This window comes from Aedes albopictus, chromosome 3 (assembly GCF_035046485.1).
Source record: "Aedes albopictus strain Foshan chromosome 3, AalbF5, whole genome shotgun sequence".
Taxonomy (NCBI): Eukaryota; Metazoa; Arthropoda; class Insecta; order Diptera; family Culicidae; genus Aedes; species Aedes albopictus.
This window is the reverse complement of record NC_085138.1, coordinates 187,630,399-187,651,916: the sequence shown is the minus strand read 5'-3', so window position 1 is coordinate 187,651,916 and position 21,518 is coordinate 187,630,399. Positions and strand designations below refer to the sequence as shown.

Genomic DNA, 21,518 nt, shown 5'->3' with positions numbered 1-21,518 from the left:
GACTACAACACTTGGGAGATTGAGTGGAGTAGTCGACTAACGTGAGAGGCTGGGCTCTACTCGAAGCTTTGGTTAGATTGAACGTGGATCTAGCGAACATAGGTGACAAAATCCTACACTAGGAACGGTGTACATCATTGATGTGACCTTCTGGAGCCCGGGTCTAAACCATAGATCAGACTGGAAGGTCAACGATGGGTAGTGACCATCTGGCGATTAGATACAGAACAGAGTGAAACACGAAGGAAAACAGCCCCAGCCGAAGATCATAAAAAGTAATGGGGATGGTTAACTTCGCGTTTCGAAAAACTGGCTGTTGTGGAGCAATTGCTTATGGAGGGTAACAGCGACGACCTATCCAGCGAAGATCTAGTCGGAACCCTAAGCTGTGCATACGACGCCGCAATGTCAAGGTAATCCCTGCCTGAAATGGACGTAAACCGCGGAACACAACTCCGCGCATCCCTGCCTAAGAGCTAGAAGGAGGATGCAAAGATTGGTAGAATGGTGCGAAGTGAGGCCTACAGGGTGGCTAAGCTGGCACTGAACAGAGAGATTGAGGCGCTTAAGCGGGCGTGCTTAAAAAATCTCTGACAGTCAGCCAACACGACTCTCTAGGGTGATACCTACAAAGTAGTAAAGGCCAGAACAAAAGGTGCGTCAGCTTCCTCAGAACGCTCCTTCAAAATGCTACTGAAAATTGTGGAAACGCGACACGATAAAAAAAACATGGGCTCTTCCTCGTCCTCTATGGCCAAACCGACCAAAGCTTGGTCACCCCGGTGACAAATGACCAGTTCATCACAAGAGCGTAGTAGTTTAAGTTAAGTAAGGTTCTGGGTCAACATGGTATCTCGATCGTAGCCATGAGGACGGTCATCTGACACCTTCAGAATAGCTAAGCAGATGTTCCTAGACAGAGGTGAATTTTCGGAGAGGTGGAAAAGGCTAAGCTTGGCTCTACTGTCCAAGCACAGGAAGCCTCCTGGCGACCCGTCGACATGCAGACCTTTCTATATTGAAGAATTTTGATTTTTTTAAACCCTACCTAACCTGAATTCAGTGTTTGCATGTTTTGCATTCGTTACTTACCGGCTCGCTGTGCCCGGTGTCGTGGGACAGTATATGCTGCATTTTGGGCTCCGCTTCTTGATGCGCAACCGCGGCCGCTACTTCTTCGACGGCACGCTGCACTGCTTCGTCGTCGACCGTCGGCAGAGCGGTCGATTGGGGACTGTTACTGAAAATATCACAGGGTTTTGAAATGTTTCCCTAAATATGATCGAAATGGTCTGGATACTCACGAGATGGTAGCCTCCTCGGTGTAGTCCCGCGTAGCTTCGGTGTCCTTTTGAGTTTCCAACTCGACCTGTTTCTGAGTCTGCGGTTGTTCCGAAACTGGAACCTGCGTTTGAACCTGCTGCTGCTGTTGTTGTTGCTGTTGTTGCTGCTGCTGAGGTTGCTGTTGCTGTTGTGGCTGTGGTTGTTGCGGTTGCGGCTGTTGCGATGGTTGTTGCTGCTGCTGGATCTGCTGCTGCTGTTGTTTGTAGGCAGCTTCCATCTTCTTGGCCTCCAAGCGTAGCTTTTCTTCGCGAATCTTCTCCCGTTCTTGGGCTCGCTGTTCCTTGCGTTGCTTTTCGGCAAGTCGCTGGCGTTCCTTTTCACTGACCTTGCGTTCGATTTCCATGCGGTACTTGTCGAGGATGGCCGACTCGGCGTCTTCCGTCATGGCAAGCATTGAACCAGGGGTTTCATCCTTGGAGCGAAGTGCTTGAATGTAGTCGTCCATCAGCTGGGACAGTTTGGTGGAGAGTTCTGGGTAACGCTTCAGCATCGACATGGATTGGTTGACGGCGCGGTCAATGTCAACGAGACGCTCGAGAGTTCGCGGTCGCTCGGAGGCCGCCGCTTCCAGTCCACCTGCTCCTCCAGAGCCCAGTAAGTGACGGTAGTGAGACAGAGCATGGGCACGGTCCTTATGGAGGGCACGCAGCAGCTTCTGGAGGCATTTCTCGACACGATGAGCCTGAAATATTAAGATATTAGATTTCGAGTGAAACCTTAACCCTCTACTTCCCATGGTTGCTCTAGAGCACCATCGATTTTCGACGAACTCCGGACAAACGGAATTAGATGAATATGATGCAATAATTTTTAGAATATGGTTATAACCTCATTAGGTTAACCCAACTACTACCTACTTGTTTCAATAGTTGAACTATTGATAAACAATCAAAAAGCTATTGATTTACAACCAAATTTTTTTTCATTGATTTCGAAAAATTTAGCCAATTTGCAATAACTTTTGTTCTACCACTTTTTTCGGAAACGCTTTTTTGGCATAGATATAGCCGTTCAAAGTCGTGGGAAGGAAAGGGTTAATAAACAGAGTGCAGATTTACGTTTGGTGGCTGTTCGGTGAGTGCCTGGGTGTAGCACGTCATCGCTTCCCGTTTGCGCTGGTTGATGTGGGCCAGGACTCGCTGTTGGTGCATTGCCGCCAGTTGATGCTTCTCCGAGTTGCCTTCCTCTTCCAGTGCCTGCACAGAAGTCTAAAAGGTTACAAATACATTCGGACGTTCATTACAACTGTTGAAACTCATGTCAATGTTTTCAAAAAACTAATTCTAGCATTCCGGCCGCTACGGTGGTATTTTCAAACTAGTGCATTCATCTACTAGGAAATTGGTTCAACTACGGAACGGGTGGTTGGGTGTTGGAAAATCTATGACATGATTTTGCATCAGAATGAAGGTCTTTAGTTACCTGGAACCTCGCGGTCATGCGTTGTTTGAAAGTTTGAGCCGTTTTGGGGTCAGCGAGGCGCATGTCTTGGTACTTTTCTTCCAGGTCGGACCAGTCCTTCATCACACGGGTGACCTTCTCACGATGGCTCTCTTCAAGCCGCTGCTGCGCTTCCTGAAATTCAGCGTGCAAACTCTACGAACAGTATATATTACAACGAACTTATCCTACAAACCTTGAAGCTCTGGTGTTCATATCGTGGGTCGAAGTGAGTGAAGTACGGGTCTGGAGTCGGAATGGCGGTTATTGGTGTTGTTGGGATTTCGGTTTGCTTCTCAGTGGTGCTGGAAGCCGTTGTTGTATAGATGTCCTTCTTTTCCTTGGCGAACAGTGGCATAGGTGTGCTGAAGCTATCCCAAGCTGCTGACCCAGTATCCGGTTCCTTGTCAGCGTCAAAATCTTCTTCGGAGTCGTATTCATCATCTTCGCTTTCAATTGGTTCATCTCCCAGCATGTCTTCATCCTCGTCGTCGTCAATATCGTCCTCGTCGTCATCATCCTCTGAGTTGTCAGCGTCCGCATCATCTAATGCTGGGAGAACTTCAGTTTCCTGAGGCAGTACCGGAAGGTCGGTCTTTTTCACTTTCATCGGAACTGTAAGAATATGGAACAAGCAGAGAAAATCTCATTAGGACGATTACGATCAGAACGGTCGGTCGACATTAAGCGCTAAAATGTTTCGCATTAATCAGTTTCTCATTCACTTTTGCCCGTTTCCGCTCCCTTTGCCGTACAGAGGCAGCAGCAGCAGTGCTCCATCAATCTCATTCTAAATAAACTTTTGCTGCCAAAGGCAGTCTGTAAATATACCCACCGGAAAACCTCGAACAACCCATATCCCTGCAAGATCTCATATTGCTTTCTCATGCTAGCCAACCGCGGAATGTCTCAATGAGCCCTCCTCGACTCAATAATGACCTCAATAAAAATGTCAAGAACATTAATCGCTATCGTCAGCCAGCACAGTAAACTCCCACCACACTCGGAACGTTACTGAAGCTCTCTACGCTACGGACGGACCAGAACTAGAACGTTGCACAACATCAACAAAAATGAAAAAGTTACACGGGTCGGGGGCCGATGGAGCGCATTCAATGGTCAACTTGAGGGACAAAAAAAGTTTGCTGTAAGTCTACGATTGGGCAATATAAAAGTGTTTCCCAACTTGATTAAGTAGTTAGATATAGGCATAATTGTTTGTATTTTTGTTATTTTTCTGGCCCTGTTTCTGTTATTATTGCAACTCGGTTAGTATATTCAATTTTCTGTAGCGGAAGTTTGAATAACCTGCATTAAATAATAAATAGTACGGGAAATATTTTATGCAATACGTTACACACCACGAAGCTGTAGTTAAAAAACTTTACTTTCGTTAGCAGATCTTGTAGACACCGTGTATGCTACTTTCAGTAAAATGGTAACTGGGAACTCGTGTGTCATGCCTCGAATATGTATGCTTGTCAACAATATAATTGTTGCAATGTTCGTCTTTGAACTGAAAACCAGAGGTGTAGGTAGAGTGCAGTTCTATTGCCACTGATAACATTCGTCTAAACATCCGTTCCTTGTAGACTCATCTACCATGTCTTCAGGCGCTGCTTTCTTCAAGTCCTTGGGGGGATCTTCAGCCCCCAACTGAAGGCCCCAAAGACTTTATGAGGAAGTGGAGCCTGTAATATCCGTGGATGAGTCTTATCTATGACGATGAACCAAATAAACTAAATGAATGCATGAACTACCCTTGTGAACTCCTGAACTGACAACGACTTTGAAGCGGGTTGAATGTGACTAACTCCAGATTTGATTTTATTCCCAACCTCGGTCACACAGCACTGCCACACGGAACGAAAGAAGAAACATGTTTATCGGTCCCCTGAACAAAATGACGCGGAGCGAGTATAAAAAAATGGAACCAGCTTCAACAAACACCACGTTCCATCGAGCAGCAACGTAAAAGCTTTGTTGAGAATTCGGCAAGCCGCAATCAGCAGTACTGCAGCAGCAGCTGTAGCTGTAGGGGATGAAAGGAGGGAGAAGAAAAAATGGTTGCAACGGAAAGCCATTTGTTATTATCACCTTCTACGCTCTCGGAAACTGCATTGGCAGACTTCCTTTTGTGCAGGCCAAAGCGTGTTGATAACTTTTTTACGACCTTGCGCGAGAACGAGCGAGTGAGCGAGTTCAAGCCAAGCTCCTCTGCAACTACCTATACAACCGGGTCCGGTGCGGTGGCGGTGTTGTGCCCTCTTTTCCATGGATGGGCGCAAATCGATGAAGGCTCATTCACAGTTCACATAGCACTTGACTTCAGCAGGTCTCGCTTATGGTCGCACAGCAGCGGCAGGACACTTAGGGAAGTGTTGTTGTAAACTCTGTCATTGCAGTCTATCAGAGAGCGGGATGGATGTTGCCGTTGGATGTGACGCGATAGTTTGGCTCGTTGTTGATTTGGTGGGGTGGTGGAAAAGCAATGCTGCTAGTATTAACCCTCTAATACCCAAATTTTTTATTTTGATCTAAATATCATTTTTCGTCATCTAAAATCGATTTAAACATGTTTTGGAAGATGATTCTTTTTAATTCTCGATTTCGTGAATTTCAGTTTTTGATTTTTCTAATTTTTATTTTTGAACATCCCCACACTTTTATATTTTTCCTGGAAACCAATTTGGGGGACGGATTTTTTGAGATGAAAACATTTTGAGATATTATGATTATTGTTGAATTATTATTATTTTAAATTTTTTTCACAGTAAATTTTATTTTCCCTGTAATTTTAAGGAAAATAATTTTAGAGTGTATTCGATTTCCTTAAACTATTAAACAAGGATAGAATGATTTGGGAAAAAATTAAAATATGTTAATTGTAGCGGTTCAATACAAAATAAACAATGACTTCTTAAAGGTGACTAAAACATCAATTTTTCAATGATTTTTAAAAAATGTAAATACGCTTTAAAATACACCAAAAACCGTTTTGAGATATACAGAACAGTCCCAAATATCAGCCAAAAATATAAAAAAATCCATTTTCCACGAAACAAAAATTACAAAAATGCTCAAACTATACCCCGTCTAAAGGCGGGATTGGGTATTAGAGGATTAACTTTATGAGCACGATAGGGTCAACTTTATCCGCTCAGCGTCGTATTTCAATGGAAGGTGAATACTGAATATATTGAGAATCGATCATTATTTCAGAGAAGCAATTATACAGTTCATACTACGTACATGGTGATTCACCTACTTTGGAACTGGCTCAGTTGTTTTGTCAGTTTACACTGCTGGGCTAGGGATTTTTTTTCTAAACCATAGGGGGAAAATCTGCTCAACAGGCACCCGAACAGGAAGGTCCGGGTAGTGTGGGGTTAAGATCGTTTTCTACAACAAAAGTAAAAGCCAGAACTACTATCTCCTCGACCCACTAAACAATTTTCCCATAGTCGCCAAACTCTTCGTCTCTCCGGAACCACCAAGAAAGCATTGCTTCAGAGAGGGGTGCACATCGCACCCTATAGGTTAGCTGCGTAGCCTGCAGCAACGAACATCGATGACTCGCTTTGGAGAGTCCATCATGGTAGCATACTGGCGCTTAGCCAGTTTACCGAGTGGTCCCACCATTCCCTTTGTCCTCGGAAGGCGGGCAGGGTCAACCCCACGCCCGCGCTCAACTGTTTTGCTGACATCAAGAACTGATGCCTACGTGCAACCAGATCTGATCTGCTGAAGGCAAGGGTATCACTACACTTTAGGCCCTATCAGCTGCCCCAGAAGATTGCTGACAGTAGGGTCTCCATCTGCCCCGGCCCTTACCCTGGACCCCTTTCCAACCGCGGGCTCAGATCCAACCAAGTAGACCGAAACGTGGGCATCAGTTCTTGATGTCTGCAAAGCAGTTGGGCGCGGGCGGGGTTGACCCTGCCCGCTTTCCGAGGACAAAGGGAGTGGCGAGGACTGCTCGGGAAACTGGCTAAGCGCCAGCATGCTACCGTAATGGACTCTCCAAAGCGAGTCATCGATGTTCGTTGCTGCAGGCTACGCAGCTAACCTTGAGGGTGCGATGTGCACTAGCCACTCTCTGAAGCAATGCCTTCTTGGTGGTTCCGGAGAGACGAGGGGTTTGGCGACCATAGGAATGTGTTTTAGTGGGTCGAGGATAGAGTAGTCCTGACCTTTACTTTTGTTGTAGAAGACGGCCTAAACCCCCACACTACCCTAACCTTCCTGTTAGGGTGTTTGTTGAGCAGATTTTTCCCCCTATGGTTTAGAAAAAAAAAGACCGATCCCACGACAGTAACGCTACCAGAACTTCCTCCCTGGACCACCTATTATACCGCATCCGAACTAGCCATTCTTCGAGTCCACGGCCCACCTGCTCTGTAGCTCCAAGACGATGTGGGTGATAGCTGTTGAAACGACATTCCAGGCATACTCATGCCTACCCATCCTCTGGACAAGATTGTCCGGAGTTGTGTCCTCTACGTATGTGGCAAGCATGCAGTCACGCATTGTGCGAAAACGCGGGCAAACGATCGAATCGTGCATGCCCAATACGGCGTGGATACTGTCGAAAGCAACCAGGCCTAAAAGGACCTGAGTCAGGTGAAATGTTACTTCCGCATGGCGCCTATTAATCAAAATATCTACCCTCGGTATCAACCTATGGGTCCATTTTCCTTTGGTAGAACTGTCCCACATGCGCTGCCATTTGACAATGGAGGCCATCCTGGCAGTCCTGGGTATGCCTTGGGCCGCGCATTTAAAGGCACTCCATTACATTTCTGATAAGGATGCCGATAGGCACCATACCAGTGATGACGCAGAACGCGTTGTGTGACATGGTACGGTACGCGCTCGCAACCCTCAGGTACATCAGCATATAAATACATTCCAGCTTGCCACGGTAGCTTTGGGTACTTAGCGTAGTGCCCCACGTATGGACGTAGCGACACTAGCCAGAAGCTTCTGCTTAATGGCGTACACCGCTGCGCTATTGGACATCATCCAGGACAGTGCCATTATAGCAATGGAGGCTCTTTTACAGGCGTAATCAACGTGGCTACCGAAGGTGAACTTATCGTCGATCATCACGCCCAAGTGTATGACGGAGCACTCCGCCGTCATAGTGCAATCGCCTACACTGATCGCCACTTGCTGCTCCAACTTCAGAATGGAGAATCATGGACGAAAACGGTTTTCCTGGGTAGCTGACTAGACTGATTAAAGCAACGATGGACGGTGTGCTAAACTGCGTAAGGGTTTCGGGTGAACTATCCAGTTCATTCGAATCTCGCCGGGGACTGCGACAAGGTGAAGGACTCTCAAGCCTACTTTTCAACATCGCTCTGGAAGGTGTGATGCGACGAGCCGGGCTCAACAGCCGGGGAACGATTTTCACAAAATCCGGGCAATTTGTGTGCTTTGCGGACGACATGGACATTATTGTCAGAACATTTGAAACGGTGGCAGAGCTGTACACCCGCCTGAAACGCGAAGCAGCAAAGGTCGGACTGGTGGTGAATGCCTCGAACACAAAGTACATGCTGGTAGGCGGAACCGAACACGACCGGATCCGTCTGGGTAGTAATGTTACGATAGACGGAGATATTTCCGAGGTGGTGGAGGAATTTGTCTACCTCAGATACTAACTGACGGCTGACAACAACTTGAGCCGTGAAATTCGGAAGCGCATCATCAGCGGAAGTCGGGCCTACTACGGGCTCCAGAAGAAACTGCGGTCGAAAAAGATTCACCCACGTACCAAATGCACCATGTATAAAACGCTAATAAGACCGGTGATCCTCTACGGGCACGAGACATGGACCATGCTCGTGGAGGACCTACAAGCACTCGGAGTTTTCGAGCGACGCGTGCTAAGAACGATCTTCGGCGGTGTGCAGGAGAAAGGTGTGTGGCGGAGAAGGATGAACCACGAGCTCGCTGCACTTTACGGCGAACCCAGCATCCAGAAGATGGCCAAAGCCGGAAGTATACGGTGGGCAGGGCATGTTGCAAGAATGCCGGACAACAACCCTGCAAAGCTGGTGCTTGCAACTGATCCGGTTGGCACAAGAAGGCGTGGAGCGCAGAGAGCACGATGGGCGGACCAGGTGGAGCGTGACCTGGCGAGCATTGCGCGCGACCGAGGATGGAGAGTGGCAGCCGCAAACCGAGTATTGTGGCGTACTATGGTTGATTGTGTCTTGTCTTAATGATCTTGAACAAATAAATGTAATGTATGCCAGAGAAGAAGCTGTTTCAACCGCACCTTCGTGGTGAGTAGGAGAAAAAACAAATTCTTGGGAGAATCACAAGTTGAACTAACTAACTATTTTGTGTTACTCAAGTATAACATGAATATAAACTAAAAGTTTACCCGTGACAATTCAGGTCACGCCATTTCGAGCCTCCCGAAAAAAATCACCAATCATCCCATGTCGGAAGCTTCGAACAATCCAAAATCCAATATTCGTTTAATTTCCGAGCGTCGCTCCCTCGACGGAATCGAGCTTACACTATCGTTACTGTGATGATTCAACACGCTCGCCCGCTTTACTGTACTCTGGCTGTCACAGACTCGAACAAACAGACTTCGTTACACGCTCTGGCTCCTTTGTAATGACTTCATATCGATAGGCATTTTCTTATCCTGACGGCGAGTGGTGGTGTCTAAGGCGGGGTGAGGGTTCCATAAGTGAAGACATTTCAACAAAGCGGCTCCATCAGCACATGAGAGCGAAAAGTCAGTCATTGCGCCGCACCGCCTCGTCCTGAGTCAACGACGGAAGCGCCTGGATGGAGACGGAAAAATGGTTTTCTATATTTATATTTCGACGGGCGATGAGGTCAGAACCAGGAAGGGAATGGATGATGGCGTAGGAAACGAAGCTCCCCGGTTTTAGAATATTTCCTTCAAAGCGAAGATGTGTGCCAGAGGTTGAGACTACATACCGCTGTCTACGTACATTTTCAGCTCACGTCACTCCAGTTTCCAGTCTCCCGCAAGGTAAGGATATGAATACATATATGCAGTAAGGATGTTCGTATGTATTCCGTGCAGGTCCATACAAAGCGACTTGAACTGAAGAAAAATCTCCGTTTTTTATATCGTGGCTTTATAATCTTTTTTATGCCTTTGATACACGCAGTCCAACTTAAATCACCGTCACCCCGGCGGCGGCGGTAGACTCTTGAGAAAAGTTCTCATCCACCGTCGTCTTCGTCGTCGTTGTTGGATTGAGTGCTTATAGGTTATGGCAATCGAGAAGGCAACGCAACGCTGTGCTGTATTATGTATTGCTTTCAAGATGACGGATAAAGGCGCTCCACCTCATTGGATTTTCAAGCTTTTTGAGTTCAGACGAACTGAGCCGATGATGTTGAGCTCCTGGGGAGGGGGATCAAAAAGACGACCGGAAATGGAAAAAGAGACGATTTTAAGGATATTATTTGAAAGTGATTGCGTTTCAGTGGCCGGAAAAGTTTTGTTCTTCGAGTACGACACGGATTAAGACTTGATCTACGCTTGTAATATGGTCGGCTGAGTGCAAGAGGGATACAACTCAAACAAAATTTATTTTTAGAGCGATTGAAACTTGGGACCTCCTACTAATCTACTAATGTTATTAATTATGTGACTAAATTGCGGACACGAGACATGGGCCATGCTCGACGAGGACCAGCAAACACTCGGAGTTTTCGAGCAACGCGTGTTAAGGACGATCTTCGGCGGTGTGCAGGAGAATGCTGTGTGACGGAGAAGGATGAACCACGAGCTCGCTGAATTTTAAGGCGAACACAGCATCCAGAAGGTAACCAAAGCCGGAAGGATATGGTGGGCAAAGCATGTTTCAAGAATACCGGGCAACAACCCTGCAAAGTTGGTGTTCGCGTCTGATCCGGTTGATACAAGGAGGCGTGGAGCACAGAGAGCACGATGGGTGGACAAGGTGGAGCGCGACTTGGCGAGCAATGGGCTTGACCGAGGCCGAAGAGTAACAGCCACAAACTGAGTATTGTGGCGTACTATTGTTGATTATGTCTTATCTTAACCCTCCAGCGATTGCGTCGTTGTATTTTGTACAACACGTTGAAAAAATCTCGCTTTTTGTACTCAGCATGAGCTTGGTGCTGACGGTGGTGGCCAACCGCGCGAGTTACGGAAGGTTAAATAAATTCCAAGCGTCTTATTGCTTGATGTTCATTGATTGCGAAAATGATTTCGGTTGTCTCTATCACGAAAACATGTGGACTCCTCATGCATAAGGATGTCCCTGATAAAATTATCAGCCTCAATGAAGCACAGTACGAGACATTTTCGTACAGAGTACTGCACAACGGTGTCTTGTCCGATCTCATCCGAGTCGTCGACAGAGTGAGGCAAGTATGTAGGCATATAAGTATTATATCACCGCTACTGTTCCTCATCGTATTCGACGAGATCCTGGTACATACGTGCAATTGATCGTGAACCAAATCATGGGTTGCTATGGTAGCCCATTGCCATGGGGCCAGCACTTGGATATACAGAGTAAGCCCGTTGATCTTCTTGTCAATTGCTTATTGGTGGAGGGTCTTACCATGAACAATAACACAACTGAATCGTTGGATGCAGTGGCGTAGCCAGAAATTGTCTCTGGGAGGTGTTTTCAACGGTCAATGATACCTTTTTTGATTTGACACTTACATTTGGTAAACAGTAATGAGCAATTGTATTCGTGGTTTGAAAATAGCGGCGCAGCCGAAAAATTTTTTCGTCGCAAAGCGCTTTATACTGAAAATTTGTTTCACAAATTTTGGCTCTAGGGGGGGGGGGGGTCTGGGGGGCTTAAACCTAACACAACCCCCCCCCCCCCGTGGCTACGCCAGTGGTTGGATGTAAACACGGTCAACCCTTCCAGCTTTACGTTAGCTAGACAAGCAGTGGTGAATTTTATATGTTTTCAATATCTTGGAAGCCGAATAGTGACCGACGTACGGTCTTGTACCATTTGGGCAGGTGTTCCTATTTTGGACACTTGTCGCTATAAGTAAGTCAATTTCAAACCGATTGATTTGAATTTTTGTACAGAGTTAGATACTGTGCGTGACTAAGTTAGCAGCAAGTGCTCAAAATAGGTATCAGGTATCAGGTATCAGTAGGTCGGCTCCAGAGGCACGTTCTCCTCTATTTGGGAAATTTGTGCCATCGCCATGAACACGAGCCTATTCATCATTTACCTGACGGAGAAGGGTAGGAATAAGGATAGGACATGGGAAAGGACAGGTAAGGGAATAGGACCGTCATACTCGCAAAAGCGCACCACAATGGGTTCACATAGCGTCCTGAAAAGGACACTGTAATAACGCATAAGCGTACCACAATGGGTTTAAACAGCGCCCTGAGAAGGGCACTGTGATAACGCATAAAGCGTAAAGAGAGCCTATAGCTCTTTACCACAGCGGGTCAAGAACAACAGAACGTCCTGAAGGTTCAGGTTTCTGAAGTCAGTTTCACTTAATAAGTGTTTTCCGAGTACTCGGAAACGCAATCGCGCAAAAACTGGACAGTTACATATTAAATGATACGAAGTTCCATAATCGGATTCACAGCTATCACAGGCAAATGAATCAGCTTGCTGAATATTCGCCATATTGTGATAACTGTGTCGGCAGAGTCCAGTCAATGCTTTGACCAGCATGCTGCAATTCTGCTTTGACAGATTTGTTAGATACTTTGCCACCTCTAGAGATGGCTCAGTACAATACAATTTTGTTTGACGACATGACTCCAAACTATTCCAGTATTGTTTGTGCTGAGTGGCAGCCCAGGTGTCAATCTGAAGCTTTACCCAACACTTGGATACCGGAATAGCTGGCTCAGGGCCAACGAAGTCATGTGATGCTCCAGTGCGAGCTAACTCATCAGCCAATTCATTTCCAGCGATGGAAGAATGGTCAGGTACCCATACAAGGTGAACAGCGTTTGTTGAATTCAGCTCCTCGATTTGAGTTCGACAAGCGATAACTATCTTCAACCTGGAGTTGGCCGAAGCAAGTGCTTTAATAGCAGCCTGGCTATCTGAACAGAGGTATATTACTTTGCCCATTACATGCTGCTGAAGTGATGATTGCACTCCGCACATATGTAAGAGCAAAGATTTCGGCCTGAAAAACGGTGCAGTGTCTACCAAGTAAGTAAGACTGATGCAGCCTTAGCTCACGAGAATAAAGACCAGCACCTGCTCGACCTTGTAGAAAGGAGCCATCAGTGTAACATACGATGCCGTCTGAAATACTTCTCTCCAGATAACCAGATGTCCACTCTTCCCGGGAAGGGAATTTCGTGGAAAATGTCCTTTATGGAAAATTACAGGCAATTGTAAGATCACTTGGAGCAAGGACAACTTTGTCCCAATTCACCAAAAGTGGAAACAACTGCGGTTCACAGGAGTTTCCTCTAGTAAACCGAGTACCCATGGACGGTAAGTGCAAGAAAGTGCTTCTTGTTTGAGATGAATGTGTAGTGGGGCAACGTCAAAGAGAACTTCGAGCGCTGCCGTAGGAGTTGAAGAGAACGCTCCAGACATCGCCATTAGGCACATCCTTTGGAGATGGCCTAATTTTGATTGGACCGTTCTCACTTCGCCCTTTTGCCACCATACAAGACATCCATAAGCCAACATTGGACGAACAACAGTTGTGTAAATCCATTTCATATACTTGGGTTTAAGACCCCAAGTTGTACCAAAGGTTCGCCGGCATTGCCCGAAGGCCATACAAGCTTTCTTGATTCTGAACTCAACATGAGGTGTCCAGGAAGGCTTGGAATCAAGAATGACTCCAACGTACTTTACCTGTTCAGTCACATTGATTTCAGAATCAAAGAGACGTAAAGGTCGAACACCATTACGGTTTCGCTTTTCCGTGAAAAGAACAATAGATGTTTTACTCGGATTAACCGATAGGCCATATTGGCGACACCAACCCTCAACTACCTGAAGAGCGTTTTGCATCAGGTCGAAAAGAGTGCTGATGCACATACCGACTAACAATGTTAGGTAGTCGTCGGCAAAACCATAAGTAGGAAAACCGCTATTATTGAGTTGCCTGAATAGCGTATCTGCTACGAGGTTCCACAAAAGTGGTGATAAGACTCCCCCTTGGGGGCATCCACAAACAATCAATTTCCTAATCGCCGCTTGACGCAATGTCGAGAAGAGATGTCGGTTTTTGAGCATTTGGTGAATCCAATTGGAAATCATAAGTGATATGCCATGACCCCGTGCGGCTTCCAATATGGCATCGAAAGGCACATTGTCAAAGGCACCCTCGATATCTAAGAAAACACCCAAGCAGGATTGCTTTTGAGCGAATGCCTTCTCGATATCGTAAACAACTTTGTGTAAAAGAGACAAAGTGGACTTACCTGTTGGTTCACATGAAGAGGCACATTGGCCAGATGAACATCACGGATGTGATGATGCGTTCTAAGCATTTCAAAAGAAAAGAGCTCAAACTGATAGGTCTGAAGCTCTTTGCTTCTTCATAAGACGCGTGACCCACTTTCGGAATAAACTTTACAGTAATATCCCGCCAGGATTTGGGAATATACCGTGTAGCAAAACTGCAAACAAGTAGTTGTTTCAAAACATGTTTGAAATGATCAAATCCCTTCTGAAGCAAAATAGGATAAATCCCAAAAATAGGTACACCTGCTCAAATGGTACAAGACCCCACATTTAAAATAATATTTAGATCGCGACGAGAGTTTCGACTGGAAATTTGTTGAATATTTTAACTGGCTTTCTCAGTCTGGGGAAATTTAAAACGACTAGTTTTGTATTGCCCGACGTTTCGGCCTGTTTATTTGGCCTTTTTCAAGGGTAAAACTGTCTGTCGTTCTTCGTTACATTTATATGTGCCGCATTTTTCATGTTGGGCTTCTTGTATGCGAAATAACTATTTGATTTTGTTTGGGGACACTGGACTGGACACACCTATTATCAACGACCTGGACTGTACGTAAAAAATATTGGTGAAGAAATTTCACAAAGGAATGTTCGTGTCAGTTAAATTTCAAGGATTATATTTTATCACGTTCCGTTTGATGGTGCCACTCATTTTGTTATGTAAGCCCATTATGATACTCTCATCCATACACCAACGTTCACAGGAGTTCAATCTACTCCGATTGAACTCGACATTTCCAAAACGGTGGACCGTATGTGTACACGTTGAGCCCGTTTGATCAGCAAGCTTCACCTCTGTGGGTGGCCCACATTTTGCCCTCCGCTCGCTGGTTGGTTGGATGGTTGGCGCGTGTTAGCGATGCACATATTTCAGAGGATAAATCACACATAAATAACTACTGTATGGGAAAATAATCCCCCCATGATTCATTGTGGCGGGTCCCATTCCGGAAGCACGGGTGGTACGAAAATTCGCAGAATAGAAATAATGTTTTCTCTGCAAATAAATGGTTCGATTTCCCCATTTCCGGGTTCGCCCAAATATCATGGAGCAACCACCGCTGCCGTACCGCACCGGGGTGGGCCACAAGGTGCTACTGCTGCATTATTGTGCACACGTTTCGTCACAAACATTCCAAACCATCCAGTATGTATGTGAACCGGGGAAACAGGAATTCCCGGACAAAACTCGGCCAGACGGAACCTTTGAACAGGGGGCATCGTCAATGAAACGTATCCGACCAGAAAATCGAATCATTTGAATAGGCACGGAATACGGGCTCGGAACGCTACTACTATGTGATCCAAAGGGTCTTTCAGATTAGTTTTGAGTTTGTACAACGAGTACCGTGTAGGTACACGGAAGACTAGTTCTGCAATTCGATTAGCTTAGGTTCGATTTATCCCGATTTTTGTTGGAATGCTTCCAACGATGTGTCGCAGCACAGTCCAGACTTCAGATGGAAACCCTCTTTCTGGAGTGGAATTGCAGTCGGACCAGCAGCACCAGCAGAAGACCGTTAGAGAATACAATATTTCTCTAATTGGTTCGACAGGATTAGTGTCTGGCTATTAGTTATTTAGATCGGGAGTTGAGCTTGTTTTTCGGTAACAGAGCCACTTTGTGCCTAATTGGTAAAATAGGTGCACTTTGTAGTTGGGTTAGGTTAAGGTAAACTATGACATTTTGAACAGTAGCAAGAGTCATCAAGAGTATATGAGAGATGATTATTTGTCATAGCTAGTAACTTTACTCACGCGTAATAGGTATCAGTTATTATTACTCCCGATTCAAATGTACCAACGGACTCAACTGGACAAATTGAGTTGATGTCTGTACATAAAACTTACTTCTGCATCACTTCTTGGCACTAAATTTCAACCGATTTCAACGACTGACGTTTCACTCGACGGGGTACTTTGTCTTATTGTTTCCTATTGAAAATGGTTCGAATCGGTTCAATCATTCTTAAGTAATGACCATTACTGTGTTCCGGACCAAAACCCCAGGAAGGGGTCACATATGAAAATGCGCCAATCCCATGCTTGTGACACATCAAATCGTAGCTTTTTCGATAACGCTTTCTCTTCACTTTGAAGGATAATGGGGGGTCGCCGTCATGGTCTTCAAACATACATTTCTAACCATCGATGAGTTTTCATAACTTAAATCGAGAGCATTATGATTTCAAGGCCTCTCAGACCCTTATCATCCGATCCTGCTCGAAGTGGCCTCTGGTTCGATGTAGATACCGTGTTCTTTGGCCATGCTGGCCTCGTGCAACTCGTCAAGTTCTATACGGCTACTCGAAGCTTCTGGTGGGCCATCACTGATCTATCATCCACCCATCGAGAGCGATACCGAAGCGAAGGAAGTACCTGGCACTCCATCTCTAACGGGTGCAGTAACTGTCACCACCCACCAAGGATGAAGCACCATGGGTCTCCATCATAACAAGAAAAGTGCTGTAAAAATTGAAGGTTTGACCTTATTTTCCATACAAGGCTTCAAGTTAGACGACACTGATGTAATTTGTACTACAGTAAGGATCCGATTTTGTCAGCCCCATTTTGCGACAAACTTTTTGCTCTCATAAGTTTTTGAAGAGAGCATAAAATGTGTTCCGAGAAGAGGCTGACAAAATCGGGTCACTTATGTATGGACATCTTGATATAAATAAAAGATCTTACACAGGGAATCATCTATGAAAATATTCAGCAGTCCTTCCCCATAATTCTTCATACATTTCTCCTAGGATTCCTACCTGGATTCATTTTGGAATTCTTCCCGAGAATACTGTAGAAGTTCGTTCCAAGATTTCTCCTGGAATACCTCCTGATATTCCATTCAGGATTCTTCTTGGAATTCCTTCAAGGGGTTTTCCCGGTATTACCTAAGGGATTTCTTACGATATTGTTCCAGGTATCCCACTCGGGATTCCGTCATAGACTTCTCACTGGGTTCCTATATGGATTTGTCCTGGGACTTCTTCAAAAATACCTCCTGGGTTCTCACAAAGATTCCTCCGGGGTTTCCTCGCAAGATTCCTTCAAATTGATGCCTTCCTGGATTTATTCCGACATTTTTCCCGGAACATCCATACACGGTTTCTCTTGGGATTTTTTTCGGATTGTTTCCTGGATTACTTCATTGATATCAGGTTTTATTTAAGGGTTTATCCTGGGATTCCTTTAGGGATTTCTCCAGAATTCTATCAATGATTCCTCAAGGATGCTTTTTCTTGAATTCCATAAATAATTCCCCGTTGAATGTTTTGATTAAATCCCAAAACTACATTGATTACTACCGAAATTCCCTGAGTAATTTCTCTCGAGTTCCATTAGTGATTCCTCCGTGATTCTTCCCAGGATTTCTTTATTGACACCTCTCAGGATTTCTTCATTGATTCTTCCCAGGTTTTTGATTCTATCAAGGACTCTTCCCGGGATTCCTACGCGGGTTTCGTTTAGGATTTTTTTCCTTGGATACCTTCAAAGATTCCTCCTGGGATGTATTTACTGAATTTTGCCACGAGACTTCTATGAACATATTCTGGAGTTTGTTTTGTGTAACCCTCAGCGATTTCTCCAGGCATTCCTTTTGTGGCTCTTTCTGAAATTCCTTTATTGATTTTTTCTGTGTTTTAGGGATTTTTCCTGAGACTATTTTAGAGATTTCCCCAGGGATTCCCATTGGGATTTCGCCAGGTTTTTTTTTTTCTCAAGATTCCTTCAGATATCTCTCTCGGGTTTGTTTCAGAAATTCCTCAAGGATATTCAAAGAGATTTCTTTTAGTTCAGGGATTACTTCAAGGTTCTTTAAGGGGTTATAAATGTTGAGGTTCGTGAAAATAAGATTGTTTGGAGAATTTTTCTTTTAGGGATTTCTTTCGAAATTCATACACTGATTATGTTCGTGTATTGTTGAGCGATTTTTCTCGAAATTCCTTCCAGCATTCGTTCAGACATTGCTTCCTCGATTCATTTTAGTTTTTTTTCTATATTTGTGGAGAGATTCCTTTGCATTTTATTCCAAATTCTTCATTGTTTTTTTTTTACGGATTTTCTTTCTCACAGGAATCTAGCATTCTTTCCGAGGTTATTTTAATGATTTTTTTCAGAAACCTTTTCGGAATTCCTTCCTAGATTTCCTCTGGAATTCCATCTAACATTTTATATTGTTTTCTTTAGAATTCTCACAGGCACTCCTCTTGGGATTTTTTCAAGGGTTATTCCAGGATTGCCTCAAGGACTTTCGCCAAAATTCCTCGTGGATTCTTCCAGGATTCCTACGCAGATATAGGGTAAGGGATGATGCATGGAAAAATTTGCTACCCGGGTCGGGGCAGGAGAGTGCGAAAGATTAGATTTAGAAAAATACAACGTCGTTTGTGAAATGAAACTCTGAAGGAATTTCTACAGGAAACCCTGGTGGTTCAAGAATCTTTCTTAGGGAGATCCCTGTAGAAACTTCTGAAGAAATTTCTGATACGGATTTTAGAGGAATCCCCGAAGGAATTCCAGCAGGAACCTCCAAAGGAAATCCAGTGAGAACTTCGAGGAGAAACCCCCGAAGAACTTCCAGGAAAAGTCCTCGGAGAAATTCTAGGAGGAATCACCAATGGAATTCCAGGAGGAATTTCGAAATGGTTTCCAGGCGGAATCTCCGGAAGATTTTCAAGAGGAATCTTCGAAGAAAATCCTCGAAGAATCTCTTAAGGAATTCCAGGAGAAACCCCGATGGAATTCTAGAAAAAGTCCCCGAATAAATTCCATGATAAATCTCCGAAAGAATTTCTGGAGGAATCACCGAATTATGTACAGGACGAATCCCTGAAAAATTTTCAGGAGGAATCCCAGAAGGAACATCTAGAGGAATTCCAGAAGAAAATGTTGGAGGATTCTCTGAAAAAAATCCTCGAGAAATTCTCGTAGGAAATCCTGGAGATATGCCTGACATTACAGTTCTAAAGAAATTCTTGAACAAACTCCTAAAAAAAATCTCTTGTAGCAGTTTCTGAAGGAACTTCTGGAGAAATCTCTGGTATAACTCTTGGAAGCATCCCTGAATCATCCAGGAAAAATCTTTGAAAGAATTCCCCGAGCGATCTCTGCACGAATCCCTAGAGTAACCGCTGAAGGAACTCCCGGAGGAATCTTAAAATGAACTCCAGGAATAATCCTTGAATGAACTTTTGTAGGGATCCCTGAAGAAACTTCTGGGGAACTCCTGAATTCTCCTGGAAGTATCATCCTAGAGAGATCCCTGAAGGAACTTCTGCAGAGATTTCCGAAGGAACTTCTGGAAGAAATCCCTGAAGGAATTCCAGGAAAATACTCTGAAGGAAAATCTACTCGAATCCCTGAAATTTCTAGAGGAATCCATGAAGGAGCTTCTGAAACAATTTCTAGGAAAACTTTTAGACTAATATCTAAAGTACTTTCTGTAGGAAGTTCCTGACAGATCTCTTGGAGGCATCCTTAAATCCTCCTGAAAGAAACTTAAGATAATTCTGGAGGAATACCTGAGGGAACTCCTGTTGGAATAGCCGAGAGAACTTCAGAAGGAATCCCCGACCGAGCTCTTGCAAAGATCCTTGAAGAAAGCCCAAGAGCAAACCTACAAAAATACTCCTAAACGAATCTTTGAAAAATCTCAATGTAACACCCCGAAGGAATTCCGAATTGCGAATTTCAGAAGAGATCCTTGAATAAAGAACAATTTGATGCCTCATTTGCTTTCAAGAGGTTTTGAGTACTGCCGTAAACCCAAATTTATTTTATTTTGGCTATATGATGGTGTTTATAAACGTTTGGAATCTACTCGACTAAAAAATGTGACTCTAGTGAAGATATTCTAAGAGGAACTCCAGGAGAGAAACTTCGAAAAGAATTCCTGGAAGAATCCCTATAGGAACTTCGAGAGAAATTACTGAAGGAACTCTGGATGTAATCCCTGAAGGAACTCCAGAAGGAATCCCTTACGGAATTTCTAGACGGATTTCAGAAGAAATCCCAGGATGGATTACAGAAGCAACTCCTGTAAAAATCCATGATAGAACTCCTGGAGCGATCCATGAAAAAAATCCCAGAGAGATTCCTGAATCTCCACCAGGAGATATCCCTGATTGGAATTCTAGAGGATTCCTGAAGGAACTTCTGGAGGAATCTCTGAAGGAACTCCTGGACTAATTCCTGAAGCATGGTAGAAATTGCTGATAGAACTTCATAAGGTATTCCTGAAGAAACTCCTAGACTAATCTCAAAAGAACCTCCTTTGGAAATCCATGAACGGTCTTCTGGAGGCATCCCTGAATCCACCTGAAAGAATATCTGCTAAAACTCCATTCGTATGAACCATATTGTAGCGTGCAGAGTGTCGGCGGCGTGACGGCGCACAAGTCTACTTGGGCGTTATCGGGTTAATATCCACTTCAACGTGATTCAACAATCGAATTAGTTATTTTGGGTCGAAACCATGATTTCTATCATGTACACAATGCTGTACAGTGTTACCAGCTTCAAAAGCAATCTCATAAAATGGAACTCTATCGAAAATAAGAGGCCAGGAAAGTTTTCATATGGAGCGCCATGCATTCGAACCGCTCAGGTTTTTGTGAGTTCTAGATAGGGGAGACTGGGGAGACTTGATCCCTTTTTCTTAATTTGCCTGTAATTTCAAGAAAAACACAAAACTTAATCCGTTTATCGTACAGAATGGAAGGTAAACATCTATTGCAAGTTTATACACAACAGAAGGACTTTAAATTATTGTTAAAGTTTTCAAAACTGTGTTTTTATGGAGGCATGTCTTATGATGTATTTTTTTTAAAATGGGCCACAATTGATCCCCTTTTGAGCAGATGGTTAATTTAAAGGGAAAATAACCCCAGAAGCTTCCTATTCATTTTCATTTCAAGTTTTCTTGTATTTTTGATGAATATGGTGAATTTGAAATTATAATATTTCCTTAAATTGTTAAGGTTATGCTGTATTTTGAAAATGGGGAGAATTGATCCCTCTTTTTATGGTGTGTAATAAAATAATAATTATCTGACATGTTTTATCAATGAATGTACTAGAATTCCGAGTAAATAGAGGCTTCCAAATAGAATTTTATTTTTCACATGTATAATGTGTGTGTAATCCTCGAGGGATCAAGTCTCCCCATGTCACTGTTGTATATACCAAGCTGCATCAATTAAAATATTTATATAATAGCCTTATTTGAATAAATATGTTTGATAGTATTTTATTTACACT

General features: G+C 44.2%; 1 protein-coding gene across 5 annotated transcripts in view; it reads right to left on the bottom strand.

Moving 5' to 3' along the window:
- Positions 1 to 21,518, bottom strand: part of LOC109398837 (amyloid-beta-like protein) — a 236,042-nt gene that overhangs the window by 6,314 nt on the left and 208,210 nt on the right. For 2 of the 5 annotated variants that reach the window (XM_062856845.1, XM_062856844.1), the window contains 5 exons: positions 2,981 to 3,399; positions 2,767 to 2,940; positions 2,403 to 2,552; positions 1,305 to 2,026; positions 1,093 to 1,240 (listed from right to left, as the gene is read on the bottom strand). In XM_062856845.1, coding sequence (XP_062712829.1) covers positions 1,093 to 1,240; positions 1,305 to 2,026; positions 2,403 to 2,552; positions 2,767 to 2,940; positions 2,981 to 3,399 — 1,613 coding nt within the window. The remainder of the gene's footprint in view (positions 1 to 1,092; positions 1,241 to 1,304; positions 2,027 to 2,402; positions 2,553 to 2,766; positions 2,941 to 2,980; positions 3,400 to 21,518) is intronic. The other 3 variants (XM_062856846.1, XM_062856848.1, XM_062856847.1) reach the window with 3 other exon arrangements.